At 66.9% G+C, this 22,424-nt stretch overlaps 5 protein-coding genes across 6 annotated transcripts; 3 read left to right on the top strand and 2 right to left on the bottom strand.

Annotated features, from left to right (window-relative positions):
• The first annotated feature begins 419 nt into the window (after window positions 1-419).
• On the top strand, window positions 420-8,710 carry CLCF1 (cardiotrophin like cytokine factor 1). Of its 2 annotated transcripts, none has more exons than XM_030949563.1 (3): window positions 420-630; window positions 6,553-6,719; window positions 7,131-8,710. In XM_030949563.1, exons 1-3 carry the CDS (start codon window positions 516-518, stop codon window positions 7,626-7,628), a joined length of 780 nt encoding a protein of 259 aa, XP_030805423.1. In that variant the 5' UTR covers window positions 420-515; the 3' UTR covers window positions 7,629-8,710. The 2 variants fall into 2 exon arrangements, with proteins under 2 accessions (XP_030805423.1, XP_030805425.1); XM_030949565.1 differs by lacking the exon at window positions 420-630 and adding an exon at window positions 1,374-1,526.
• A 172-nt stretch (window positions 8,711-8,882) lies between these two features.
• On the bottom strand, window positions 8,883-11,363 carry LOC115904773 (glycine-N-acyltransferase-like protein 3). The gene is made up of 5 exons (XM_030950439.1): window positions 11,286-11,363; window positions 10,769-10,876; window positions 10,566-10,692; window positions 10,370-10,487; window positions 8,883-9,285 (listed from the first exon to the last, which is right to left on the bottom strand). The coding sequence occupies exons 1-5, from the start codon at window positions 11,361-11,363 to the stop codon at window positions 8,883-8,885; spliced, it is 834 nt and encodes a 277-aa protein (XP_030806299.1).
• Window positions 11,364-11,754: 391 nt separating this feature from the next.
• Window positions 11,755-13,804, top strand: LOC115904699 (glycine N-acyltransferase-like protein 3). Its single transcript, XM_030950301.1, has 5 exons — window positions 11,755-11,832; window positions 12,199-12,306; window positions 12,401-12,521; window positions 13,192-13,312; window positions 13,384-13,804. Exons 1-5 carry the CDS (start codon window positions 11,755-11,757, stop codon window positions 13,802-13,804), a joined length of 849 nt encoding a protein of 282 aa, XP_030806161.1.
• Window positions 13,805-14,633: 829 nt separating this feature from the next.
• Window positions 14,634-15,806, top strand: POLD4 (DNA polymerase delta 4, accessory subunit). Its single transcript, XM_030949553.1, has 3 exons — window positions 14,634-14,952; window positions 15,042-15,153; window positions 15,227-15,806. Exons 1-3 carry the CDS (start codon window positions 14,706-14,708, stop codon window positions 15,249-15,251), a joined length of 384 nt encoding a protein of 127 aa, XP_030805413.1. The 5' UTR covers window positions 14,634-14,705; the 3' UTR covers window positions 15,252-15,806.
• A 1,331-nt stretch (window positions 15,807-17,137) lies between these two features.
• SSH3 (slingshot protein phosphatase 3) lies at window positions 17,138-21,418 on the bottom strand. Its single transcript, XM_030949552.1, is given in 15 exon segments — window positions 17,138-17,488; window positions 17,567-17,825; window positions 18,051-18,251; window positions 18,862-19,008; window positions 19,105-19,151; window positions 19,229-19,357; window positions 19,441-19,534; window positions 19,662-19,743; window positions 19,746-19,784; window positions 19,787-19,845; window positions 20,218-20,283; window positions 20,373-20,444; window positions 20,507-20,625; window positions 21,044-21,209; window positions 21,321-21,418. Coding segments are annotated over 14 exon segments (1,662 nt in total). The 5' UTR covers window positions 21,197-21,209; window positions 21,321-21,418; the 3' UTR covers window positions 17,138-17,293.
• Window positions 21,419-22,424: the final 1,006 nt, after the last annotated feature.

Raw genomic sequence — 22,424 nt, 5'->3', positions numbered from 1 at the left:
GGACGGAGGGTCCCCCGGGGCTGAGCAGCCGCCGCCGCTCCGGGGGGCTCCGGTTGTGCCGCCGGGACCCCGCCGCGCTCCCCCCGCTCCGCCGCTCACCTGCCGCCGTCCCGGCGGGGCAGCGCCCGCCGCGCTGCGGGTCCCCGAGCCGGGGGGGGTCCGCGGGCCCCGGACCCCCTCTCTCGGCCGGAGGGGAGGGGGCTGGCCGTGCCAGCGAAGAGCCGAGGACCCCCCTCCCCGCCCCGCCGCCACCCTTCCCGCACCGGCCGGCCCCATCCCTCCGCCGCTCCTCCCCGCTGCCCCGGGGGGGGAAGGAAGGGGGGGCAGGCTGGCACCCCACGCCCCCCCCGGCCCCGGCCCCGCCAGAAGAGCCGCTCCGCCGCACCTCGCCCCGTCCCCCCGCCCTCCCCTCCCCGGACCCCCCCTCCGTCCCGTCCCCCCCGTGCTCCCCCCGGGACCGGGCTCTCGGCTCTGTGCGCGGGGAGGAGGAGAGGCGAGAGGGCTCGGAGCGGCAAATGGGAGCCGCAGTCCCGGGCCGGTGTGCGGGACCGCTGCCTGCCCGCCCGGTGAGACCAGAGCACGCACGCAGCGCCCCGGCCCCGCGCCCGTCCCGCATGGAGCTGAGAGCAGGTAGGAGACCCCCCCGCCGAGCCGCACCGGCCCCGCACCGGCCCCGCACCGGCCCCGCACCGGCCCCGCCGCTGCCACTTTAACAAAAGCCGGGCGGGAGCCAGAAGCGCACGGGGGGCGCAGCGCGGGAGAAAGCGGGGTCCCCCCCTTCCTACCCGGCCAGCGGCACCCCCGGGGACTCCCCTCTTCCCTTCCCTCCCCTCCGCCTTCCGCAGCTCCGGGGCTCGGCTCCAGCCTCCCCAGCTCTGCCCGGTGCCGGGACCCCGGGGATGGGGATGGGGAAAGGGGGGATAAAGCCGGGGCCGGGGGGGAGAGGGAGGGAATGAATGGAGCCCGCTCTTGTGTACAATTGCATCAAATACATTCTTGAAAGCAACCTGGTTCTGCTTAACACTTGAATTGGGAAAAAAAAAAAAAAAAAAAAGAGGAAAGAAGGAGGCAGCAGCTTGGAGAGGGTGGATGCGAGCTCCAGTTTTTTTTTTTTTCCTTTTTTTTTTTTTTTTTTTATTCCTGCATTCCTGGACCCCAATCAAAAGAGCAAATCAAGGGAGGTGGAAGGGGGGAACGGCGGCGAGCGAGGCAGCCGGAGCGCGGTGCGAACCCTCCACACCCCAAAAACCCACCCAACCCGCCCCGGTTTTTTTTTTTTCCACCTAACACCCGAGCGAGCCCAAACCAAAACAAATAGAGACCGAGGGAAAAAAAAAGGAAAAAAAAAAAAAGCCAGAAACCAACCCAAAAAAAAAAAAACCAAACCACCACCCAACCCTGAGCGCGAGCGAAGCAGCGAGCCAGGGCTGAGGCGAGCGGGCGGGCTCGGGGAGCCGAGCAAGAGCCGAGCCCCCCAAAATCCCCCTGCACCCCGACTATGCTAAATGTAACCGGGGAGCTCTCAGGTAAGCCCGCGGCGCTGGGTGCGGGGCGGGGGGCTGCCCCGACTCCCCTGCCTGCATCTACCGGGAGTTTTTTCCCCTTTCCAAACCGACTGCTGATTTTAATTTGATGTGATTAAAACGTCTGTCTGGCTTTGGGATTGATTTAAGACTTTCCCCTCTCTAGGTTGGGTTGTTGTTTCTTTTTTTTTTTTTTTTTTTCCTTTTTTCCCCTTTCTCTCGTTCCCTCTTTTCCATGCATGTTTGTGATTACCAGGGAGGGAACCGCCGCTGAGCACGGAGAATTAAACCCCGGGACCGACAGAGGGGAGGAAAAGGAAAGTCGGTGGGATTTATGGGGGGCTGGAAGAGTTAGTTTTCCTGCCGGGGCTGGATTTCGGGGCTTAACACGGAACGCCGCCGCTGGAGCCGGCGTCGTTGCTGCGGGACACAGCAGCGGGGTTTGGGGGTGCTGGGGAGGGGACGGCTTTGTTCCCTCGGCCCCGCGGCCACCGGCACCCCCGGGGCTGCTGCGGGGCCGGCCGGCCTGGCGGCACACCGGCACCGGGGGCTCCTCGCGCGGAAAATGCTGGAAAACACCCTTAAAAGGTCAAAGTGTGGGCGCCGCCAGGCTCCCCGGGGTCCCGGGCGGCGGGACCGGGGCCGGGGCAGCACGAGGCCGGCGCCGGGTTCGGCTCCAGCTCCCGCGGTGCCGCCGTGACGCAGGACGGGCACAGCGGGGCGAGCGCCGGGGAACCGGAAAAGCGAGGCCGGGATCCCCGGCGGCTCCGTCGCCCTCCCTCGCCCCTTCCTCTCCCCCTTCCCGCCGCCGCCGGGCCCGGCGGACGTGGCCCAACCGGTGGCACGGCCGGTGCCGAGGCCTGCGGGGACGGGCGGGGAAGGGGACGCCGAGGAGGAGCCGCAGCGCCGGAGCTCGGCCGCCGGGACCCCGTTCCCGTTGTGGGACATCCCCAGCCGGGCGGTGTCCCCGGCGGGGCTCGGCACTCTCGGCATCCCCGGTGTCCCCGTGCCTATTTAGCGGGCGGTGCGAGGGCACGGTGGCGGCCGCACATCTGGGCTGCATTAGGCGCAGGCTCCGCAGGGAAATGCGGAGGGCTCTGCTTACAGGGCCGCGCTGGGGGGAGATTTATGCCCTGCTAAGTGGCACCGAGCCCCATAAATCATCGCCCCGCACCCCCCGGGGCTGCAGCGCCAGCGTCCCGGTGCCACCGTGCCAGCACCACCGTCCCAGCGTGGGGCAGGTGCGTGGGGATGCGCTCCTGGATGGGTTGGCTGGAATATCTGGGATATCTGGGAAGCAGCTGGCCCGGCAGGGCTGTGGCTGCGTGTGGCACGTGGCCTGTGGGTGACAGAGGCGTCCCAGGCCTCAGCAGGGTGCTGCGGGGACATCAGGGCATGGCCGTGCCCGCCAGAGCTGCTGGTCCCGCACTGAGCCAGCCAGGCAGTGTTCCCCTGGCAGGCGATGCCAGCGATGCCAGCGGGTCCGGAGGTGCCGGGGCGTGTCACCCACGGCTCCGCGGTGCTACGTGGGCTGTCCCGGGGCTCTGCTGCCCCGCTGGAGAGCGGCCAGCCTGGCTCTGTGCTGGAGAGCCACCAGAACGCTCCTGGGGGGCTCTGTGGCTCCGTGACCCGCGCCGGGAGCGGCGGGAAGGGATGGAGGTGCCTCACAAGGCTCCCGGGCGTGCGTGTGGGGCAGCGGGGTCTGGTTGGGATTAGGGGCCTGCGCCCCCCTCGCCGGCGGGGGTGTTTCCATGGTGCCGCTGGCTGGAGCCGGAGCTGGATGGGAAATCCAGGCCCAGCTAATTACGGCCTCGCTGGAGTCTCCCGTGCGCGGCCGCATTTATAAACACACGGAGGAGACAGGATGTAAACACTCAGCGCCGCGAGCGAGCACAGGCACGGCCCGCACCGGGGGGGACGCGGGGCCATGCGCCCCCCGGCCCACCACCCACCCCTGGCACGGCAGCTTTGCCATGGCATGGATGGGATGGGATGGATGGGATGGAGTGCAGTGAAACGGGATGGATGGGATGGGATGGGATGGGGACTCCGCAGTGGTGGCCATGGGTGCTGTTAGGGAACAAGGGCACACATGTTCTTCCTGCTGGAACCCGGGGAATGCTGTGTCTGTGCTATCTGGGTGTGGAAGGTGAGCATCCTCGTGTCCCCACCGTGCCAGCTCCACAGGGACGCTGCTGTGCTGCGGTGTCCCCTCCCCAGACACGGCGGGGTTAAACGCCAGCAGTGTGGGGACACAGAGGCGGCTGTCCATGAGCCCTTGAGTGTCACCCACTGCAGGCCCCTCGGAGCTGGCGGCCACTCTGGACTGGGAAATACCCTGCGGAGGGTTAAAAGGTGCCCGTTGGTGGCCAGGACAGTGGCTGGGGAAGCGGGGACAGGGCTGCTTTGTCCTCTGTGCCACAGTCATGCCTGGCCACGGCGAGACCTCCCGTGCTGGCCCCAGGAGCGGGGCTGCGGGGTGGGATGGGGCTCTGCCGGCCGCTGGACGCCGGCCCATCAGATAGGGCAGCTCCCGCCGCGGCGTCGGGGGCCGGCTCGGCCCCGTCCTCCGCCGGGGGCTCCGGGCCCGGGGGGTCTCCCCTTCCCGGCTGCCGCCCCCGCCGCCAGGCTTTCGGGAAAGCGGCTCTGGGCGGGCTGTGGTCGCTCAGCCCTGGCGGCTCTGCCCACAGCATGCCCAGGGAACAGCTCACCGTCTCCGTGGCCGAATTGCTGCCTCGGCCGCTGGCCGGGAGGTCTGGCCAGCGCTGCTGCCTGCGCTGCCGGGCGGGTGGCAGGCCAGGGGTCCCGGGTGTCACCCCAAAGGCGGGTGAGCCGCGTCCCCGCTGCCACGTGTGCGGGGGGTGTCCGTGGCAGCACCGGTGTGTCCGGGTGGGAGTGCCGGCAGAGCGGGGGTGCCCGCTGCCGTGGCCCCCCGTCACCCCGGCTCCTCGGGTGTCCCCAGGGCCCAGCGGGTGACCCCGGGCAGGCACGCCATGAGCTGCTTACGTGGGCTGGGAGCATCCTGGCCGCGCTCCAGGGCCGGTTTTGAAACCCTCGGGCTCTTCCTCTCCGACGTCACCGGGATCCAGCTGTGCCGGCTGGAGCCTCCCTCCTCCACTGTCTGTGCCGGTGGGTGCCCGGCGCCAGCCGCGGGGACACGGGTGGGCAGGGGACAGCGGGGGCACTCGCTGTGGCTGGGCCATTGTCACTGCTGGGCCACAGTCAGCGTCACTGCTGTGCCACTGTCATCATCACTGCTGTGCCACGGTCACTGTCACTGCTGGGTCATGGCCACCCTCATTACTGTGCAGTGTCACTGTCACTGCTGGGTCATGGCCACTGTCAGTGCTGTGCCCCAGCCACTGTCACTGCTGTGCCAGGGTCACCATCGTCACTGTGTCATGGTCACCACTGCCCAGCGCCATCCATTCTGTGCATCCCACTGTTCCCATCCCTCTGACACCCACCTCCATCCCCTTCCTCCATCATCCTCATCCTCATGTCCAGGCCACCTGCCCGGGATCCACCGTGGCTCCATCCCAATCTCCTATCCCTGCCATCCCCCCCATCCCGCTCCCCGGCTGTGTTTGGTTTGGCACCGGCCAGGCCGGGGCGGGTGTAAATCCCGCCTGGAAACCGGAGCCGGCGGCGGGCGAGGGTCCGGCCAAAGCAAACACCGGGGGTTCTGTGTGCTGTGAGTCACCGCGGCCCCCCCGCCGCCCCCCCCCGGCCCACACTCGCACGCACGCGGGGCCGGCCGCACGCTCCGTGCACCGGGATGCACCGGGACGCACCGGGATGCACGCACGGGGGACACGGGGGCACGTGGCACCACGTGGGGTGTCACAGCACGGTGTGGCATGGTGTGTGCGCGGCGTGTCACTCGTGGGTGGCACGTAACGGAGTGTCCCCCCCGATGGGGTATGTGCACAGCACGTTGCATGCTCGCCTGGCATGTCCCATGAGTGCCACACGTGTCACGCACCCGTGAGGGAGGTGACACACCTGGATGGCGTCTCATGTTTGTGGTGCACGGTGTCACACTGCACGGTGTCACACACCTGGAAAGTGCCGTGTTCCCCACATCTGTGTGATGCACACACACAACGTGTGTCCCAGGTGTGTCCTGGACGCATCCCAGAGGTGTCACAAGTGTCCTGCACAGCTCCGTCGTGCATCCCAGGTGTGACAGCGCCCTGCACACCCACGGGGCACTCGCATCCCCCACAGCGAGGCTTGCCGTTTGCAGGACACCCACGGCGGTGATGCCATTGCGGCCAGAGCCGGGATGTCCCCGAGGGCCGCCGTGCGTCACGGGCGGCCGGTGACGGGCAGCGGTGACGCGCGGGGGCGCGGGGGGCTGCCCGCAGCAGGAGCCCCGCCGTGCCGAGCCGTGCCAGCGGCCGGGCTTTCCCGGACGGCGCTGCCGGGAAGGCCGGCCGTGGCGAGCCGGGGGTGCCAGCTGGCCGGAGCGTCCTGGCCGCGGGCCGTGACCTTTGCAGAGCCGCCGGCCGGCGGGGCCGCGCTCCGGGGCCGCCCTGACGTCAGGCCGATGACGGGGACCCCGCCGGCGCTTTCCGGTGCCTCCGCAAAGGTCACCCCGCGCCCCGGCCGCTCCGAGGAGCCGCTTCCCACCCCCCTCCCGCCCCATATTCCCGGTGGCCCCTCGGCGGGGGTCCCCGCTGGGTGCCCGGGCCGCTCGGGCGTTGGCGGTGCCCAAATATATCCCAGGCGTGTGTCCCGGCGGGAATGCCGCGGCCGCGCTGCTCCAGACCATATAAAGGATTGTTGGTGCAGCCGCGGGCGGGAGCGCTCCGAGGGGAGCCGGGGGGTCACCGCGCTGAGGTGGGGGGTTCCTGCTTCTCCAGGGGGGTGCTGAGGTGAGGGGGACTCCACCCTCCCCACCTCCGTGCCTCAGTTTCCCCGCGCTCAGACGGGTGACTCATGGATACTGTGCAGGCTCAGCGCCGCACACACGGAGACGGAGTGTCCCTGTCATCCCTCCTGAGATGCTGTGTGTCCCCCACAGGTGACTCTTGGGGGATCTTCACCTTCCTGTGCGCCGCGCTTTGCAACCTGCCGGCGCTGCCGGCGCTGAACTGCTCCGAGGAGCTGGGCGCCGGCCAGTCCATCCAGCAGACGTACGACCTGACCCGCTACCTGGAGCACCAGCTCCGCACCCTCGCCGGCACCTACGTGAGTCCCCGACCCGGCACCCCCCGGGATATCCACCCCGTGCCCAGCTGCTCCCACGCCGGAGGGCGCGGAAATGCCTCATCGCCCCCGGGGCGCAGGGCGGCTCCCGGACACCCTCCCCTCGGCCCGTGATTCCGTCATGGGCGCGGGCATCCGCCTCTCCCTCCCCGCCGGCGTCGCCGACTCACCCGGAGGTTCCCCGTCCCTGCCCTGACGTGCCCTCGGCGGGGCCGGCACGTTCGGTGCCAAGCGGTGACGGTGGCACCGCCCGGGCCGTGCTGGAACCTCCGGCTCGGGCAGGGCGCGAGGGGGGACGCGACAGGAGAAGGGAGAGCCGGGATGAGCGGGACGTGGAGCTGGGCACGGGGCGGATTTGGATCCCTGACCCCTGGCACCCCCATTCCCTTCCAGCTGAACTACCTGGGCCCCCCCTTCAATGAGCCCGACTTCAACCCGCCGCGGCTGGTGCGCGCCGAGCCACGCGTGCCCAGCGCCACCGTGGACCTGGACCTGTGGCGGGGCCTGACGGACAACGCGCGCCTGGCCGCCAACTACCGGGCCTACAGCCGCCTGCTCTGCTACCTGCGGGTGCTGGACGGGCAGGTGGGCACGGCCGAGCTGCGTCACCGCCTCGCCCACTTCTGCGCCAGCCTGCAGGGGCTGGTGCTCAGCATCGGCGGCGTCATGTCCTCGCTGGGGTACCCGCTGCCCGCCGGGCCCGCCGCGCCCCCCGCCGGGCCCCCCGGCGCGCCCGCCGCCCCCAATGACTTCCTGAAGAAGATGGATGATTTCTGGCTGCTGAAGGAGCTGCAGACCTGGCTCTGGCGCTCGGCCAAGGACTTCAACCGCCTCAAGAAGAAGGTGCCGCCCGCTGTGGTCACCCTGCGGCTGGAGGCGAGGGGGTTCTGAGCACCTGCTGGGCTCAGTGTCCACAGCGCCACCACGGCCACGCAGGTCCCCTCTTCCACCCCCCGTGTGCCTTGAGAAATGGGGCTCCTGACCCCCAAACCACCCCACAACCTCATCATCACCTGGCAGTGCCTTGAAAGATGGGGCTCCTGACATCATGTGTCACCACAGCCACCCTGCAGCCCCTCCATCATCATCATCACCACACTGTGCCTTAAGGAACAGGTCCCTGATCCCAAGTGCCACCACGGTCACCCCAAGTTCCCTGTCCACCCCCAGTGTGCTTCAGGAAATAGGGTTTCTGACTCCCAAGTGCCCCCACAGCCACTTCACAATCCCACTTTCACACGGTGCCTTAAGTGAGGGGCTCCCGACCCCAAGTGCCACCCACCACAGCCACCCACGTCCCCTCTGTCACCACACTCTGCTGTATGGGATGCGTCTCCTGACCCCAAGTGCCACCAAAGCCACTCCATGCCCCCTCTTCGCAACCAGTGTCCCTTCAAAACTGTCTCCTGACCCCAGAGTGCTGCCAAAGCCACCCCATGTCCTTATCATCACCCAGCTGTGCCTTAAGGCATGGAGTTCCTCACCCCCAAAATGCCAGTCACCCCGCAGCCCCTCCGTCACTATGTTGTGTCTTCAGGGACAGGTGTCCTGACTCCCGGGTGCCCCTCCATGGTGTCCCCAACCCCCACGGTGCCTGTCCCCATCCCCAAAATCTCCAGCGCGGGTGAAAACCCCGCCCATCCCAAAAAGGACCAACGCCCTCTGAGCATAGGAATAAGCCCCGCCCCAGCCAGCAGCAAGCCACGCCCTCGGAGCAATAGGCTCCGCCCCAGACGGCAATAAGCCCCGCCCACTCGCCTGTGTAGCAAGCCCCGCCTCCTCCCGCATCAGGCCCCGCCCCCTGACCCAAGCCCCGCCTCCCCATGGTTGCCCATCGATGGGCGGTGGGGCGAGGCCGTGGGGCGCGGCCGCTGTCCCGGTGCGTCTATGAGTGTTTATTTATTGGAGATGTTTATTTATTGGGGTATTTATTGCAGAAGATCTATTCTTGTATGAACGAATAAAAGCCTTTCTCCAGCCCTCTGCCTCGCCCGTGCTGCGCCCCGGTAACGGCTCCGTGTGGAATTTGGGCTGTTGCCATCAGTGGGGATCAGAGTGAAGGGCTCCAAGTGTGGGGATTGGGGTGTCCAGGTAACCCCACCCCGAGGACAGGCACCCCCCGCCTTGGCACCCCCTCCCTGGGCACTACTTGGGGGTGCCCAGGATCACGTGGAAGGTTCCGGGCTGGGGCACGAAGCCGATGGCTCGCAGGGCATGCAGCGAGGCCGTGTTGTGGGGCAGCACGGTGCAGTAGATGGGGAAGCGGCGGGCATGCAGCTCCCGGCCCAGCGCGGCCAGCGGGAGCCCGGTGAGGCCGCGGCCGCGCCAGGCGGGCACGGTGTAGCCGTGGCGCAGGCAGCCCTGCCCGTCCAGCAGGCTCCAGGACACCGGGCGGCCCCGCGGGCCCAGCAGGCAGGCGGAGGGCAGCGCCCGCACCAGCCCCAGCAGGAACGCCCGGCTGCGGGCATTGCCCCCCAGCGCCCACGTGGCGTTGAGCAGAGGGACGTGGGATGGGCACACGGGCGACAGACGCAGGCCCGGGGGCATCCTGCAACAGGGCATGGCACAGGGGGGGAATGCTGAACCCTGGTTCCAGCCGGGATGGCAGATGGGATAGGATTGGGTACACCTGTGACACCCAGAGATGGAATATGGGACCCTTGTTTCCCCTAGGGATGGGATTGGGAACCCCTGTGCCACCTAGGGATGGAATCTGGAATCCTGGTTTCCCCTAGGGATGGGATTGGGAACACCTGTGCCACCCAGGGATGGAATATGGGACCCTTGTTTCCCCTAGGGATGGGATTGGGAACCCCTGTGCCACCCAGAGATGGAATATGGGACCCTGGTTTCCCCTAGGGATGGGATTGGGAACCCCTGTGCCACCTAGGGATGGAATCTGGAATCCTGGTTTCCCCTAGGGATGGGATTGGGAACACCTGTGCCACCCAGAGATGGAATATGGGACCCTTGTTTCCCCTAGGGATGGGATTGGGAACCCCTGTGCCACCCAGGGATGGAATCTGGAATCCTGGTTTCCCCTAGGGATGGGATTAAGGACGCCTGTGCCACCCAGAGATGGAATCTGGAATCCTGGTTTCCCCTAGGGATGGGATTGGGAACACCTGTGCCACCCAGAGATGGAATATGGGACCCTGGTTTCCCCTAGGGATGGGATTGGGAACACCTGTGCCACCCAGAGATGGAATCTGGGACCCTGGTTTCCCCTAGGGATGGGAACGGGGACCCCTGTGCCACCCAAGGGTGTGCTCAGTGAACCCACTCATGTCACCCAGTGATCCCTGTGCCACTCAGGCAAGTGCTCAGGGACCCCTGTGCCACCCAGGGATGGAACCTGGGACCCTTGTTTCCCCTAGGGATGGGATTGGGAACCCCTGTGCCACCCAGGGATGGAATATGGGACTCTTACACCACACAGGAGAGGGATTGAGGACCCCTGTGCCACCCAGGGGTGTGCTCAGTGATCCCACTCATGTCACCCTGTGCCTATCAGGGATGTGCCTGGGGACTGCTGTGCCACCCAGGGACATGACTGGTCCCTCAGTGCCCATGTGCCCCCAGTGTCCCATGTGCCCCCAGTGTCCCCTGTCCCCCCAGTGCCCCTCACTCACTCACTGCGGGGCTGGGGGGGCTCGGGGCTTATCAGTGCCCGGTACCGGACCATCTCCACCTTCAGCCCCCTGGCTCTGGCCACCTCCTGCACAGCCTGGTCGAGCCCATCCTGCATCCCTGGGACACCCTGTCAGCCAGACAGGGGACCCAGATGGAAGGTCGAGGGGCCCAGTGTCCTCCCAGTGCCATCCTTACCCATAATCTGGAATGCTCTTTCCCGGGTCACGGCCTCAGTGCCCTCCAGCAGTGCCTGCAGGGCTCCCTTGTCCCGGTAGAACATGGACAGCTGGTTGGTGTAGTGGTCCCTGGGGTCCCTGTGGTCCTGGGAGGGACATGGAGCTGAGGGTGGCACCCCAATTCCCAGGCCCTGGGGTCAGGGGCACCCCCTCGGGCAGCACCTCTGGGCGCAGGCGGGTCAGGACAATGCTGAAATTGGGCCAGGAGTCCACCAGCACCTCGTGGGAGACCGGGTTCCCCCTGGCCACTGTCATCACAGTCCCCAGGACCTGCACAACAAGGTCATTGTCACCCATAGGACAGGGCAGAGGGGACCGGGGGATGCCCAAAGTCCCTGCGGCCCCCACACCAGCAGGGGAGAGGGACCAGTAGAGACCCCGGGGTCTCTGTCGGCAGCAGGGCAGGGGAGAGGGGACAGAGGGGTCCTTGTCACCACCAGGGTACGTGGGGAGGCAGAAGAGTCCCAGGGCCCTCATACTGGCAAGGCAGGGGAGAGGGGACAGGGGACAGGAGGGTCCCAGGAATCAGCAGCGCTGACAGGACAAGGCTGAGGGGACAAAGGAGACCCCAGGGTCCTCACCACCGGCAGAGAGGGAGGGAGGGAGGGACAGAGGGCTCCCCAGGGACTCTGTCACCAGCAGGACAGGGCAGAGGGGACGCTGGCAGGGTCACTGTCACCGGCAGGGTGGTGGGCAGGCTCTTCCGCAGGGTCTCCTCCAGGAGCTGCAGCTGGGCTGGGCACCTCAGGATCAGCATGGCTTTGTGACCGTGGGGTGACACCGACGATCCGTGGGGAGCTGGTGGCACCGGGGCAATGTCCCAGAGCGTCCCAGCCGGGCACCCGTCCTCAGGTGGCCACAGGGCTGGCCCAGTGCCCAGTGTTCAGCAGGATGGACCCTGCCCGCTGCCCCCCAAGGCAGGGGGCACTCGCTGGCCCGTGACAGCTGTGGTAACCATTGTCACCAAGTGCCACACAGTCTCCAGACTCCCACTCCACGGCCCCTCGGAACCCACAGACTCAGGACTGTTGCAGGGTGAGTGCTGGAGGAGATGGGGACCGTGGGGAAAGTGATGGGGACAGGGACAGGGACAGGGACCATGCCTGGTGGCCCTGTCCCCCTGTTACTGAGGGTGTCTCAGCAGGACAATGAAGATCCTGACATGCTCTGCCCATCTGCAGCACCTGGAGGGGATCCTGAGGAAGAGCCTGCCCATCGCCCTGCCGGTGATGGGGACCCCACTGTCACCCCTGCCCTGTGCCACCATGGGGACCCCAATGCCACCCCCACCCTGCCAGTCACAGGCACCCCGCTGTCACCCCTGCCCTGTGCCATGATAGGGACACTAGTGTCACTCATCTGTTGCTGTGATGGGGACCCCAATATTCCCCTCGCTGTGAGGGGGACCCCAATACCACCCCTGCTGGTGATGGGGACCCCCGTGTCATTGGGACCCTTTTTGCTGCCCTGTTCCCCACACCTGCCCCCCTTCCCTCAGCTCTGACCCCACATCTGCCCCCATATCTACCCCCATCCCTGACCCCCATCTGTCCCCTCCTTGTCCCTCATTGCTGACCCCCTTTTCCCTCCAGGTCTTCGGCGCAGTGCTGAACATCAACCGGGGCAACCCTGGCCAGTTCGAGGTGCTGGTGGACAAGTGGCCCGAATTCGGCGCCGTGCTGGCCCGGCCCAGCGGAGAGGTGGCCAGTGGGGACATGGAGCACTGCAGGAGGGGGGTGACACGGCACCCTGGCACGTGCCAGGTGTGCTCAGAACACCCATGGATGCCCCCAGGTGCCGGCCAACGACGGCTACTGGAACACACAGGCGGCGTTCTACTGGGACCTGGGGGCGTACCGGGCGCTGCTGGAGACCCCCGGCTGCCTGCGCTGGGACGCCGCCTTCACCCTCATCGGTGGCCTGGGGACATCCTGGGGACATCCTGGGGAGGGACTGGGCAGCACCGGGAGCGTGGGACACTGGGGAGAGCTGTTGGAGGCAGGGAGGAGCTGGGAGGTACTGGTGGAGGGAACTGGGGGTGCTGGGGGACGCTGGGGATGGGTGTTTGGGTGCTGGGGAGCACTGGGGGCCTGATTCGGTGTGCTGGGGTGGGGTTTGGTGGGTGATACCAGTGGGAAGTGTTGGGGTGGGATTTGGGGGTGCTGGGAAGCAGCAGGGAATTGCACTGCTGGGTACCCTGGAAGCAGGGTCCTGTGGGGGGTACTGGGGTTGGATTTGGGGATGCTGGGACACTGGGAAGCATTGCAGCTGGATTTGTGGGTTCTTGGGGACACTGGGGGTACTGGGGCTGGACTTGGGGATGATGGGACACTGGGAAGCATTGCAGCTGGATTTGTGGGTCCTTGGGGACACTGGGAGTACTGGGGCTGGACTTGGGGATGATTGGAATAGGATTGGGGTACTGGGCACACTGGAAGCAGGGATTTGGGTGCTGGGAATAGAGGCTGGGGTTGCAGGTAGGCCCCAGGGACTTTGAGGAGGACACTGGGGTCATACAGGGGGGCTGGGGACAGGGATGGTGGGGTACAGGGGGAACAGAACCCCCTGAACACCCCCATCCCCAGGGCTGCAGGATGGGCTGGCCACAGTGTCCCAGGACCTGGCAGGGAAGAAGGGTGTGGAGCTGGACATTGTCGAGTACTACTCCTACTGGCACCCTGACCCCAGCACCATGCCGGAGCCCCGGTGAGAGCCCCCCACCCTCGTCCCCACACGGGGACACCCCCGAGCACCCCACTGACCCCTGCCTCACCCAGCCTGGCCCCCGGGGTTCGCGTGGGCTCCCTGAGCCCCTCGAATGTGGACCTGCTCAACGAGACGTGGCCATACGGGGGCAACGCCCGCAGCCGGCGCTTCCTGGCTGAGATTTTGGGGCACTTCCCGCAAGTGTGCCTGCAGGACGGCAGCGGGCAGCCCCTCGCCTGGGTGCTGACGGATCATTTCGGGACGGGCACCCACAGCTACACCCTGCCCGAGCACCGGCGGCACGGGCACATGCAGGTGGCCCTGACGGTGGCGGCGCAGAGGGCACACGCCCGCGGGTTCCCCACCTTCGGGCACACGGCGCTGGGCAACCGGCCCATGCAGAGGCTGCAGGAGATGCTGGGGAACCAGCGCCTGCCCGGGGTCTGCCGCTACATCCTGCACAATCCCGGCCTGGACAGGGACGCGCCCTGAGGCCCCGCTGTCCCCTCTTCGTGCTGACATCAAATTAAACAGTGGTGTGGACTCTCTGATGGCTGCCGTGGGGTTTTGTGTCCCGCCAGCATTGACGGTTATAGTGGTGACACAGCTTGGTGGCTCACGTGTCACCGCTGAGGCACACGGTGGGGTCCCCTGGGGGTCACCCCACACATCTCGGTTATTCTCGGCTCCCCAAGGGAGGGCTGAAAGCCACAGGCAAATTTGCACTGGTGGCACCTGCGGTGTTACCCCCTGAACCAGGGCGGTGTCACCACAGCTGGGGGTGGGACAGGCAGGCGCTGGGGGGACAAACAGTGACACACAGGACAGAGTGGGACAGGGCAGAGACGGTGACAGTGCCACAGCGTGAGTCGTGGTTTGGGGGGCTGATGGGGACAGACAGGGGGTGACAGTGTCCAGGGTGATGGTCAGGGGGTGACAATGTCCAGGCTGACAGGGAGAAACCACAGGGGTGACAGTGCCTGAGGTGATGGGGACAGTCACAGGGGTGACAATGCCAGAGTGTAGCGGGCACAACAGGGAGGTGACATTGCCTGGGGTGACTGTCATTGACACTGGTGACAGTGCCAGGGGAACAGGGAACACTGGGACGGAGGTGACAGTGCCCTCGGGGTGACAGGAACTGCCGCGGGGCTGACAGTGCGGCTGCTGGCAGGGACAGCATGGGGAGGCGACAGCACCCGGGGACAGCCAAGGGGAGCGGGGGACCGGGGCCACCGCGAGGGTGGCGGTGGCCGAGGGTGCCCATGGCCAGTTCCCCAGCCCGGCCCCGCCGCTTCCGCCCGGCCGTGCGCAGGGGCGGGTCCGTGCCGCCGGTTCCCGGTGCTGGCGGGTCCCGCCCGGTTCCCGGTAGCGGCGGGGCCGTGCCAGCTCCATGTCGCGCAGGGCCATGGAGCAGCCCCGGCGCATTACCGACTCCTTCCCGCGGCGGCGGCGGCGGCGGGGCCCGGGGCGGCCCCCGGGCAGGCTCAAGGACAGGAAGGACAAGGACAAGGACCAGGACAAGGCGCAGCTGAAGGTGCGGGAATGTCCCCGCGCCCCCTCGCAGCCACCCCCGGACCCGGAGCTCATGGAGATGTTGCGGCGCTTCGACCTCTCCTGGGAATACGGACCCTGCAGCGGTGAGCACCCCCGCTTTGTCCCGCTTCCCCCGGTGGTCCCGGTGGTCCCGGGCTCCCCCCGGCCCCGCTGAGCCCCCGCTATCCCGCAGGGATCACCCGCCTGCAGCGCTGGGAGCGAGCACAAGAGCTGGGGCTGAGCCCCCCAGGCCCCATCCGTGACGCCCTCCTGGAGCACCGGGACAACCCCGATGTCACCTACAGGTGGGTGTGGGATGGCATGGCATGGCATGGCATGCCACCTGCCCTTCCCGCTGACCCCGCTGTGTCCCCACAGCCTGTGGCACGAGTACGAGCTCTGAGCGGCCGGGCCAACGGAGCGGAGGAACCATTCCCGACACCCCCAGACCCTGTTGCAGGGACACCGGGTGGATTAAAGCTGGTGTGAGCGAAGGAAGGGGTGCCGTGTGCTGTCTGGGGGGCACGGGTGGGGTGAAGCCCTTGGGGTGCAGGGGGAGGGCAGGGAGTTGCATCCCCCCACAAAAAAAGCCAGGTGGGGTGTCCATCTCACAGTTTGATGTCACTCAGCTGGGACTCAGGGAGAAAAATGTGTTCTTGGGTGGAGAACGGGAGGTGGGATTTTTTCCCCCAGAAATGGGGTGAAAAAAATGAAGAATGAGGTATAAAATCAGGTGAAAGTGAGCTCAGGGGGTTTGGATGGTGGGGATGTCCTGCAGTGGGGTGGGAAGAGGGACAGTGTCCTGTGGGATTCATATGTTTAATAGCCCTAATTAGCAGCTTTGCTGTGTGCAGAATCATAAATAACAGCACGTGTCTGTTAATTACTCAGGTTATCGATGACTTAATTCACCAGCTCGTTCTATTGTTTCATCAATAAAATAAATTCTTTCTATCTGTGGTGGGTCTAGCTTTGATTAAATGCTGCTGCACTCACTAGAATGTATTTAGTTATTTTTTGTTGATTGTTTTGATGCTTTTTATCAGCTTTAATTTTGGGGATATGGATGTTTATATGGTGGACTTTTATAGATAGTTTTTTATCTTGCTAGTGATGTATTTTTAAATTTTAGCAGTCTAATTTTTTTTTTATGCTGGTAATTAGTCTTGTTAAATTTTTCTAGCTATCCTCACAGAATACTGGTTACTATTTATGAATTAGTGTAGAGGTAGAGTTTTGGCTGCAATGGAGCATTGGAGCCAGCAGTACCTGGGATAAGGTGGGATGGGATGGGATAAGGTGGGAGGCCACCCACAACTCCCATCCCACTCGCACTGCAGGCTCCAGACCCTCTGGATTGCATTATCCAGCTGGATCTGGTCCTGCTGTTGGAGCTGCAGTCCCTTGGATATCTTCTACAGACAGGACATAATTCCTCTGCTGGGCACAGGATGGAGGTGTTTAGGAAACCCCCCAAAAATAAGCATCCTCACCCAGCCAAGCCAGGGCTGTGCCCTCCTGATGGGAAGAAAGATGGAGATTCCTGCTCCTTCCTTGGCAGAGGGTCAGTCCCAGCCTGGTGGGTGTCCCAGGAAAGGGGGAAGTGTCTGGGATGGCTCCAGCCGCAGGAACAGCCCTGGGAGATGGAGATGGACAGCAGCAGCCTCAGGGGCAGTGTCCAGCCAGGAACCTCCTTCACTGGGAGGGTGGGTTTAGGTGGGATTTTGGGAAGAAATTCCTCCCTGTGTGGGTGGTGAGGCCATGGCACAGATTGCCCAGAGAAGCTGTGGCTACCCCAGCCTTGGAAGCGTCCAAGGCCTGGTTGGATGGGGCTTGAAGCAACCTGGGATAGTGGAAGGTGTCCTGTGGGTCAGGGGTGACAACATGGAGGGACACTATGGTGGGAGGGGGCTGACACCATCTTACGGGGTGGCGGGGGGAGCACCTGGCTTTCCCCTCCACCATGGCCACAGCGAGCTGCGGGCTCTCGGTGTGCTTCAGTTCCCCGGTGCCGCTTCCAGCCCCAATTCCAGCCCCAATTCCAGCCCGGATTCTAGCCCAGGCCTAGGCCGCGGCGGTTGCCATGGCAACCCGGAAGTTGTGCTCCTCGCGCAAAGGCCGCCGGGAGTTGTAGTTCCCCCGTGCCACACAAAATGGCGCCACTGGGTCCCTGTGCCCGCCCGGTGTCCCCAGTGCGTTCACTCCGGTCCCTACTGACAGCAGCCCACCTCCCAGATGCCAGGGTCACAAAGCCACCAGGGGCTGCCATTTCCGCACTTTATTGCCAGTGCAGGAGCGGTGTCAGTGTTTGTGTGCGTGGGGCTGGGGCACAGACACGTCCCGGCCCCGGGGTGCGAGCGGGGTGTGGGCGGGGCGTGCCGGCTCGCTGGCCACGCCCCCAGACGTAGGCCACGCCCACCCCTTGTTGCTATGGCAGTGCCCAAATTAAGGCGTGCGTTCATCCGTGTGGGCGTGGCCAGGTGCTTGGGCGTGGCCCTGGGTGTGGTCATCACTATGGGCGTGGTCACAAAACGGGGCGGGGCCACCATCCAAGCTGGCCTGGCGCACCACGCGGCGCGGGCGGGACGAGGGTCGTGACCTCGGGGAGGGACCCTCTGCTTCCTCCGTGGCCTCAAACACCTGATGGGGGACAGTGGGGTCATGCCAGGCTGCTGTCACCCCCAGCTGGACCCCCATCCCGCCCTGACCCCTGCTCACCTCCCCGGCCAGGGGCTCCCCCAGCAGCTCGAGGGGCTCGGGGGTCTCCAGCAGGCTGATGCTCCGCATGACAGAGCACAGGGAGATGCGGGGGCGCCGAGAGGTCCCCAGCAGCCCCCCTGCAGCTGCCTCCTCCTCGGAGGGCTGCGGGGACGCCAGCGGGGAGCACAGAGGGGACAGGCCACTCGTGTCCCTCGCGGTGTCCTCCTCGGGGTGTGGCACCTCGGCCACCCGGGGCTCCCACAGGCTGCTGTGCCGGCTGCCACAGAGCTGTCAATCAGCACCCGGCCACTCCCCCTGCCGGGAGCCACACCCCCTGGAAGGGTGGGGCTCCCACAGGCTCCTCCCCCACAAAATTTCCCCCCCCTTTCCAGGTAGGGCACGGCCACTGCAGCCCCACCCACCCACACAGAGGGGTGTGGTCACAGCAGGCCCCACCCAGCTGTCCCCACCCAGCTGTCCCCACCCAGCTGTCCCCACGCACCTGGCGCTCAGGATGCCCTGGTAGAAGTCGAGCTGGCGCATGAAGCCGGGGTTGGGCAGGACGCCGGGCCGGCAGTGCCGGACGTGCCGCAGCGCCCGCTCCAGGGGCCACCCGAACTCCTTCATGGCGTAGGCCAGCACCGTGGCGGCCGAGCGGCTCAGCCCCATGCGGCAGTGCACCAGCGCCCGGCCTCCCGCCGCCCTGCAGCACCCGCTGCTGGCACCATGGCGTGGGGCACTCGGGGACACCGTGTCGCTGGGCTCCCAGTGTCCCCGAGGCGTCCCAGTGTCCCCAGGGCTCCCAGTGACCCCAGGGCTCCCAGTGTCCTCAGAGCTCCCAGCATCCTCCAGCCATCCCAGTGTCCCCAGGACTCCCAGCATCCTCCAGCCATCCCAGTGTCCTCAGAGCTCTCAGTGACCCCAGCCATCCCAGTGTCCCCAGAACTCCCAGCATCCTCCAGCCATCCCAGTGTCCTCAGAGCTCTCAGTGACCCCAGCCATCCCAGTGTCCCCAGAGCTCCCCGTGTCCCCAGCCATCCCAGTGTCCTCAGAGCTCCCAGCATCCTCCAGCCATCCCAGTGTCCTCAGAGCTCTCAGTGACCCCAGCCATCCCAGTGTCCTCAGAGCTCCCAGCATCCTCCAGCCATCCCAGTGTCCCCAGAGCTCCCCGTGTCCCCAGCCACCCCACTGCTCCCCAGGATCCCATGCCCCAGCACCGCAGCCATCAAAACCTCTCCCCATGTCCCCCTCTCCCCTGCCCCACCTCCAGCCCCGGTGTCCCCCGTGGTGTCACCCCCTGCGGTGTCACTGACCGGACGCGGGAGAGGAAGAGGAAGGTGTCGTTCCAGTGGGGCAGGAGCTCGGCTGCCTCCTCGTCGTACACCCGCACGTTCATGTACGTGAACAGCGCGGGGAAGAAGTTGTCAATCTCCCGCGCCACGTTCAGGATGTGGGTGACCCTGCGGGGACACGAGTGACACCCCAGGGGTGGCCCGTGGTGACCTCATGCCACCCCACGATGGTGCCACCCCACGGCGGTGCCACATCGTGCTCACCTGTTCTGCTGCAGCTCCTCCAGGTTGGCTGCGTTCCACTCGGAGCCCTGCGTGGTGACAGCGGTGAGGGGAGGGGACACTGCCACGCGCCCCTGCCACCCAGCCCGCCGTGCCCGCTGCCCACCAGGAAGAGGTGCGGGAAGACGCGGGAAGGCCGATCCATCTGCGCCAGCACCAGCAGCATCTCGTTGTCAATGAAGTCCTTGTGCTCGGCCAGGCTGTGCCCCGTGCGCCGTTCCAGCTCCTCCCGCACCTGGGCGCCACGCCGGGTGAGGGACGGCCCTGCCAGCCCTCCCTGTCCCCAGGACACCCTGCTGCCACGCCGGGGCCACCCACCTCCTTGGAGGTGACGTTCTCCAGGTCGGCGGTGGCCATCACGTCCCGCAGCAGCGCCCGCACCGCCTGCTCCGACAGCTCCGGCGCGGCCGGCCTGCCACCGGCACCGGCACAGCCGTGTCACCGCTGTCCCCTGCCCCACCCGGGCCACGCCCTGCCAGGCGCGGCAGCCATTGGCCAGCGGGACATGGGGTGTGGCGGGGGCGTGGCGGGGAGCTTACCGGAGGGGCGTGGGCGAGGCGGGGCGCACGGACTCGAGGTCGGCCATGGCCAGCCACTCGTTGAGGCAGCTCTGCTCGAGCGCAGCGCCGCCGCGTAGCCGCGGGCCCAGGCCAGCGGGCCGCGGGGATGTGCCCGCCGCGGGCAGCGTCCTCGCAGGCGCGGTGCAGCTCCTGCAGCGCGGCCCTGCCGCACAGCACCTGCCACCCTGCGCTGCCACCGCCAGCCCGGCGCCGCCCCCCTGCTCTGTCCCCCTCGCTGGCCGTCCCCAGCATGTGGCTGCCACTCAAACCCTCCCCAGCTCCCTCCCCGTGACCGTGCCCATGGTGGTACCCAAATCCCCTGTGGCCCAGGATGGTGACAGCATCCCTCGTGTGCCCAGCAGTGCCACATCCCCCGTGCCTGTTGTGTAGCTGAGATCCCTTGTGCCCCCGGCAGTGCCCGTGTCCCCAGTCCCCGAGGTGGTGCCCACCCCCCGGTGCTCCCCATGCCACCCGCACCTTTCCATGCCCAGGGTGGTCCCCACGCCCCCCGTGGTCACGCCCAGGCCTCGCTCACCACATGGTCTGCACAGAGATGGGCTTGAAGATGCGTGTCTCTCCCCCCGACGTCACGCTGAACCCCCTGGGCATCAGGGGGACACACGTGGGTCAGGGTGGGCACCCTGACCCCTCTAGGCCCCTCCCTGTCCCAAAATCCCGTCCTGCCCTTACCCGTCGCCGTCGAGGAACACCTGGGTGTCGCTCCAGAGGGGCAGCACCATGCCCAGGGTGCAGCGGGTGGCCCTGGGGCAAGCAGGGGTCAGGGGGTACCGACGCTTCCCCGGGCCCCCCCGCACCCCGCTCACCCCTCGTGGGCGAAATCCACGCCCAGCAGCGCCGTCTCCGCCTCGGCTCCCGCCTCCTCCGGCCGCACCAGCAGCAGGTACCGCACCCGCCGCGGCCGCGCCGACTCCAGCCGCACCGCCTGCGGGAACGGCGGGAATCCCGGCGGGATCTGCCCCTTCCCAGGGCTCCCAGTGACCGGGGAGGAGCATCGCGCTGGGCCAGATCCCCTCCTCATCACTTCCCATTCCACCCTTATCCCCATCCCATCCCATCCCATCCCATCCCATCCCATCCCATCCCATCCCATCCCATCCCATCCCTATCGCATTCCCCCTTCCTCGATGTCACTGCTTCATCCCCATCCCATCCCCACCTTAATTCCATCCCCATCCCATCCCCATCCCCAGCCCATCCTGTCCCACCCTGTCAATTTTCTCTCCCCATTTTGCTCCCATCCATATCTCATCCCTATCCTGTCCCCACTCCTGACCCCATCCATCTCTTTCCCTGTCCCCACGCCATCCCCGTGTTCCTGGCGGGGTGGCTCCGTGTCCTACCAGCCGAATGGCGTCCTGGGGGCGCAGCAGCTGCATCATGAGGTGCAGGTGCCGCTCCTGCTGTCCCGGGGCCTGGCAGGGGGGCTCGGCCGGGGGGGGCTCGGCCGGGGGGGGCTCCTCGGCAGGCAGGAGCCGTGCAGCTCCCTTGACCATGACGAAGCTCTGCCTGGGGGGCAGAAGGGTCCTGAGCACCCGGGGCACCCCCAGAGTGCTCCCCAAAGGGGGGTATTGTGTCCCCATCCCACCCCAGTGTCGAGGTTTTGGAACCCCTTCTCACCGTCGCTGCAGCGGGCCGCGTCTGGGAGCATCTTCCTCCTGCAAATTGGGAGGCAGTTCCGGGGGGAAATGTGACCCCAGGGCATGGAGCAGGCTCGGGGGTCCCACAAGCCCCCACAGCAGGGACACCACAGTCCAGTGACCCCCTAAACCCACCCCTGCCCCCACCAAACAGTGTGGGCCCCAGGGGGGGCATAGGGACCCTTTGGGGGTCCCAGTGTGGAGATGGATCCCTGGGGACCCCCTCGGGATGGTGGGGGGGTGTCCAATCCCTGTGCCCCCCATCCCTGGCTGGGTGAGAGCGCTGGAAGGGGGGCCTGGGATGAGCACCCGGAAAGGCCCAGTGGTCACTGGGGGGGGCACTAGGGGACACCGGGACAGCGACGGGACTGGCAGAGGTGGTAAAGTGAGTGTGACAAACACCCCCATCCACAGTCCGCATTCCTCCCTTAGCTGTGGGGAAACCCCAGCCGGGAGTACAGGAAACTCCAACGCGTGCTGGGGGCAGCTCCGCTCCCGGTAAACTCCCAGCGAAGTCCCATCGGAAGCGCCTGGGGTGACCCCGCACCGGGAGCGACCGGAGCAACCTTCACCCGTCCGCCCCCGCGCTGGCACCCCCGGGACAGCGGCACCTTCCGCACCGGGACCTTCCGGAGCACGGGAACCCCCGGCAAACCCCCGCACAGGGATCCCCCGCACCGGCCCCTTTCCCCAGGGCACCGGGACCCGCAGGAGCTCCGGGACGCCCCGGGCCGGCCCGTGCCCCCGCACCGGGGCCCCCGCGGCTCGGAGACAGCCCGCACCGGGACCTCCCGGGTCGCACCGGGACCCCCCGCCCGTCCCCGCCGGGATGCGCCGTCCCGGCCCGGGCCGGTGCCGCACTCACCGCGGGGGCCCCGGCGGAGCCCCCGCCCGCCGCACCGTCACCAGCGCCATGCCCCGCCGCGCCGCCCCCCCGCACCAGGAAGCGCCGCCGCTGCCCCGCCCGGACGGGAACGAGAACGGGAGCGGGAGCGGGCACGGCCGCGGGCACGTCCCGGCACGTCCCGGCTCCCCCCGCCACGGGAGCGCCGCGGCCGGGACCCCCAGAGCGCCGTCCCTCAGA

Source organism: Camarhynchus parvulus, chromosome 5 (assembly GCF_901933205.1).
Source record: "Camarhynchus parvulus chromosome 5, STF_HiC, whole genome shotgun sequence".
Classification (NCBI taxonomy): domain Eukaryota; kingdom Metazoa; phylum Chordata; class Aves; order Passeriformes; family Thraupidae; genus Camarhynchus; species Camarhynchus parvulus.
Note: the sequence above shows the minus strand (reverse complement) of the source record. Positions and strands in the feature narration are given on the sequence as shown.

What these genes read in the sequence shown, in the direction of transcription:
- CLCF1 (XM_030949563.1), top strand. Translation starts at nt 516, where the DNA reads ATGGGAGCCGCAGTCCCGGGCCGGTGTGCGGGACCGCTGCCTGCCCGC. An exon ending in CCGCATGGAGCTGAGAGCAG is followed by an intron (nt 631 to 6,552) that starts GTAGGAGACCCC and finishes TGTCCCCCACAG; the next exon opens with GTGACTCTTGGGGGATCTTC. An exon ending in GCACCCTCGCCGGCACCTAC is followed by an intron (nt 6,720 to 7,130) that starts GTGAGTCCCCGA and finishes ATTCCCTTCCAG; the next exon opens with CTGAACTACCTGGGCCCCCC.
- LOC115904773 (XM_030950439.1), bottom strand. Translation starts at nt 11,363, where the DNA reads ATGCTGATCCTGAGGTGCCCAGCCCAGCTGCAGCTCCTGGAGGAGACC. An exon ending in GCCTGCCCACCACCCTGCCG is followed by an intron (nt 10,877 to 11,285) that starts GTGACAGTGACC and finishes CTTGTTGTGCAG; the next exon opens with GTCCTGGGGACTGTGATGAC. An exon ending in TGACCCGCCTGCGCCCAGAG is followed by an intron (nt 10,693 to 10,768) that starts GTGCTGCCCGAG and finishes TGTCCCTCCCAG; the next exon opens with GACCACAGGGACCCCAGGGA.
- LOC115904699 (XM_030950301.1), top strand. Translation starts at nt 11,755, where the DNA reads ATGAAGATCCTGACATGCTCTGCCCATCTGCAGCACCTGGAGGGGATC. An exon ending in TGGCCCGGCCCAGCGGAGAG is followed by an intron (nt 12,307 to 12,400) that starts GTGGCCAGTGGG and finishes GGATGCCCCCAG; the next exon opens with GTGCCGGCCAACGACGGCTA. An exon ending in AGCACCATGCCGGAGCCCCG is followed by an intron (nt 13,313 to 13,383) that starts GTGAGAGCCCCC and finishes TGCCTCACCCAG; the next exon opens with CCTGGCCCCCGGGGTTCGCG.
- POLD4 (XM_030949553.1), top strand. Translation starts at nt 14,706, where the DNA reads ATGTCGCGCAGGGCCATGGAGCAGCCCCGGCGCATTACCGACTCCTTC. An exon ending in GGAATACGGACCCTGCAGCG is followed by an intron (nt 14,953 to 15,041) that starts GTGAGCACCCCC and finishes GCTATCCCGCAG; the next exon opens with GGATCACCCGCCTGCAGCGC. An exon ending in AACCCCGATGTCACCTACAG is followed by an intron (nt 15,154 to 15,226) that starts GTGGGTGTGGGA and finishes GTGTCCCCACAG; the next exon opens with CCTGTGGCACGAGTACGAGC.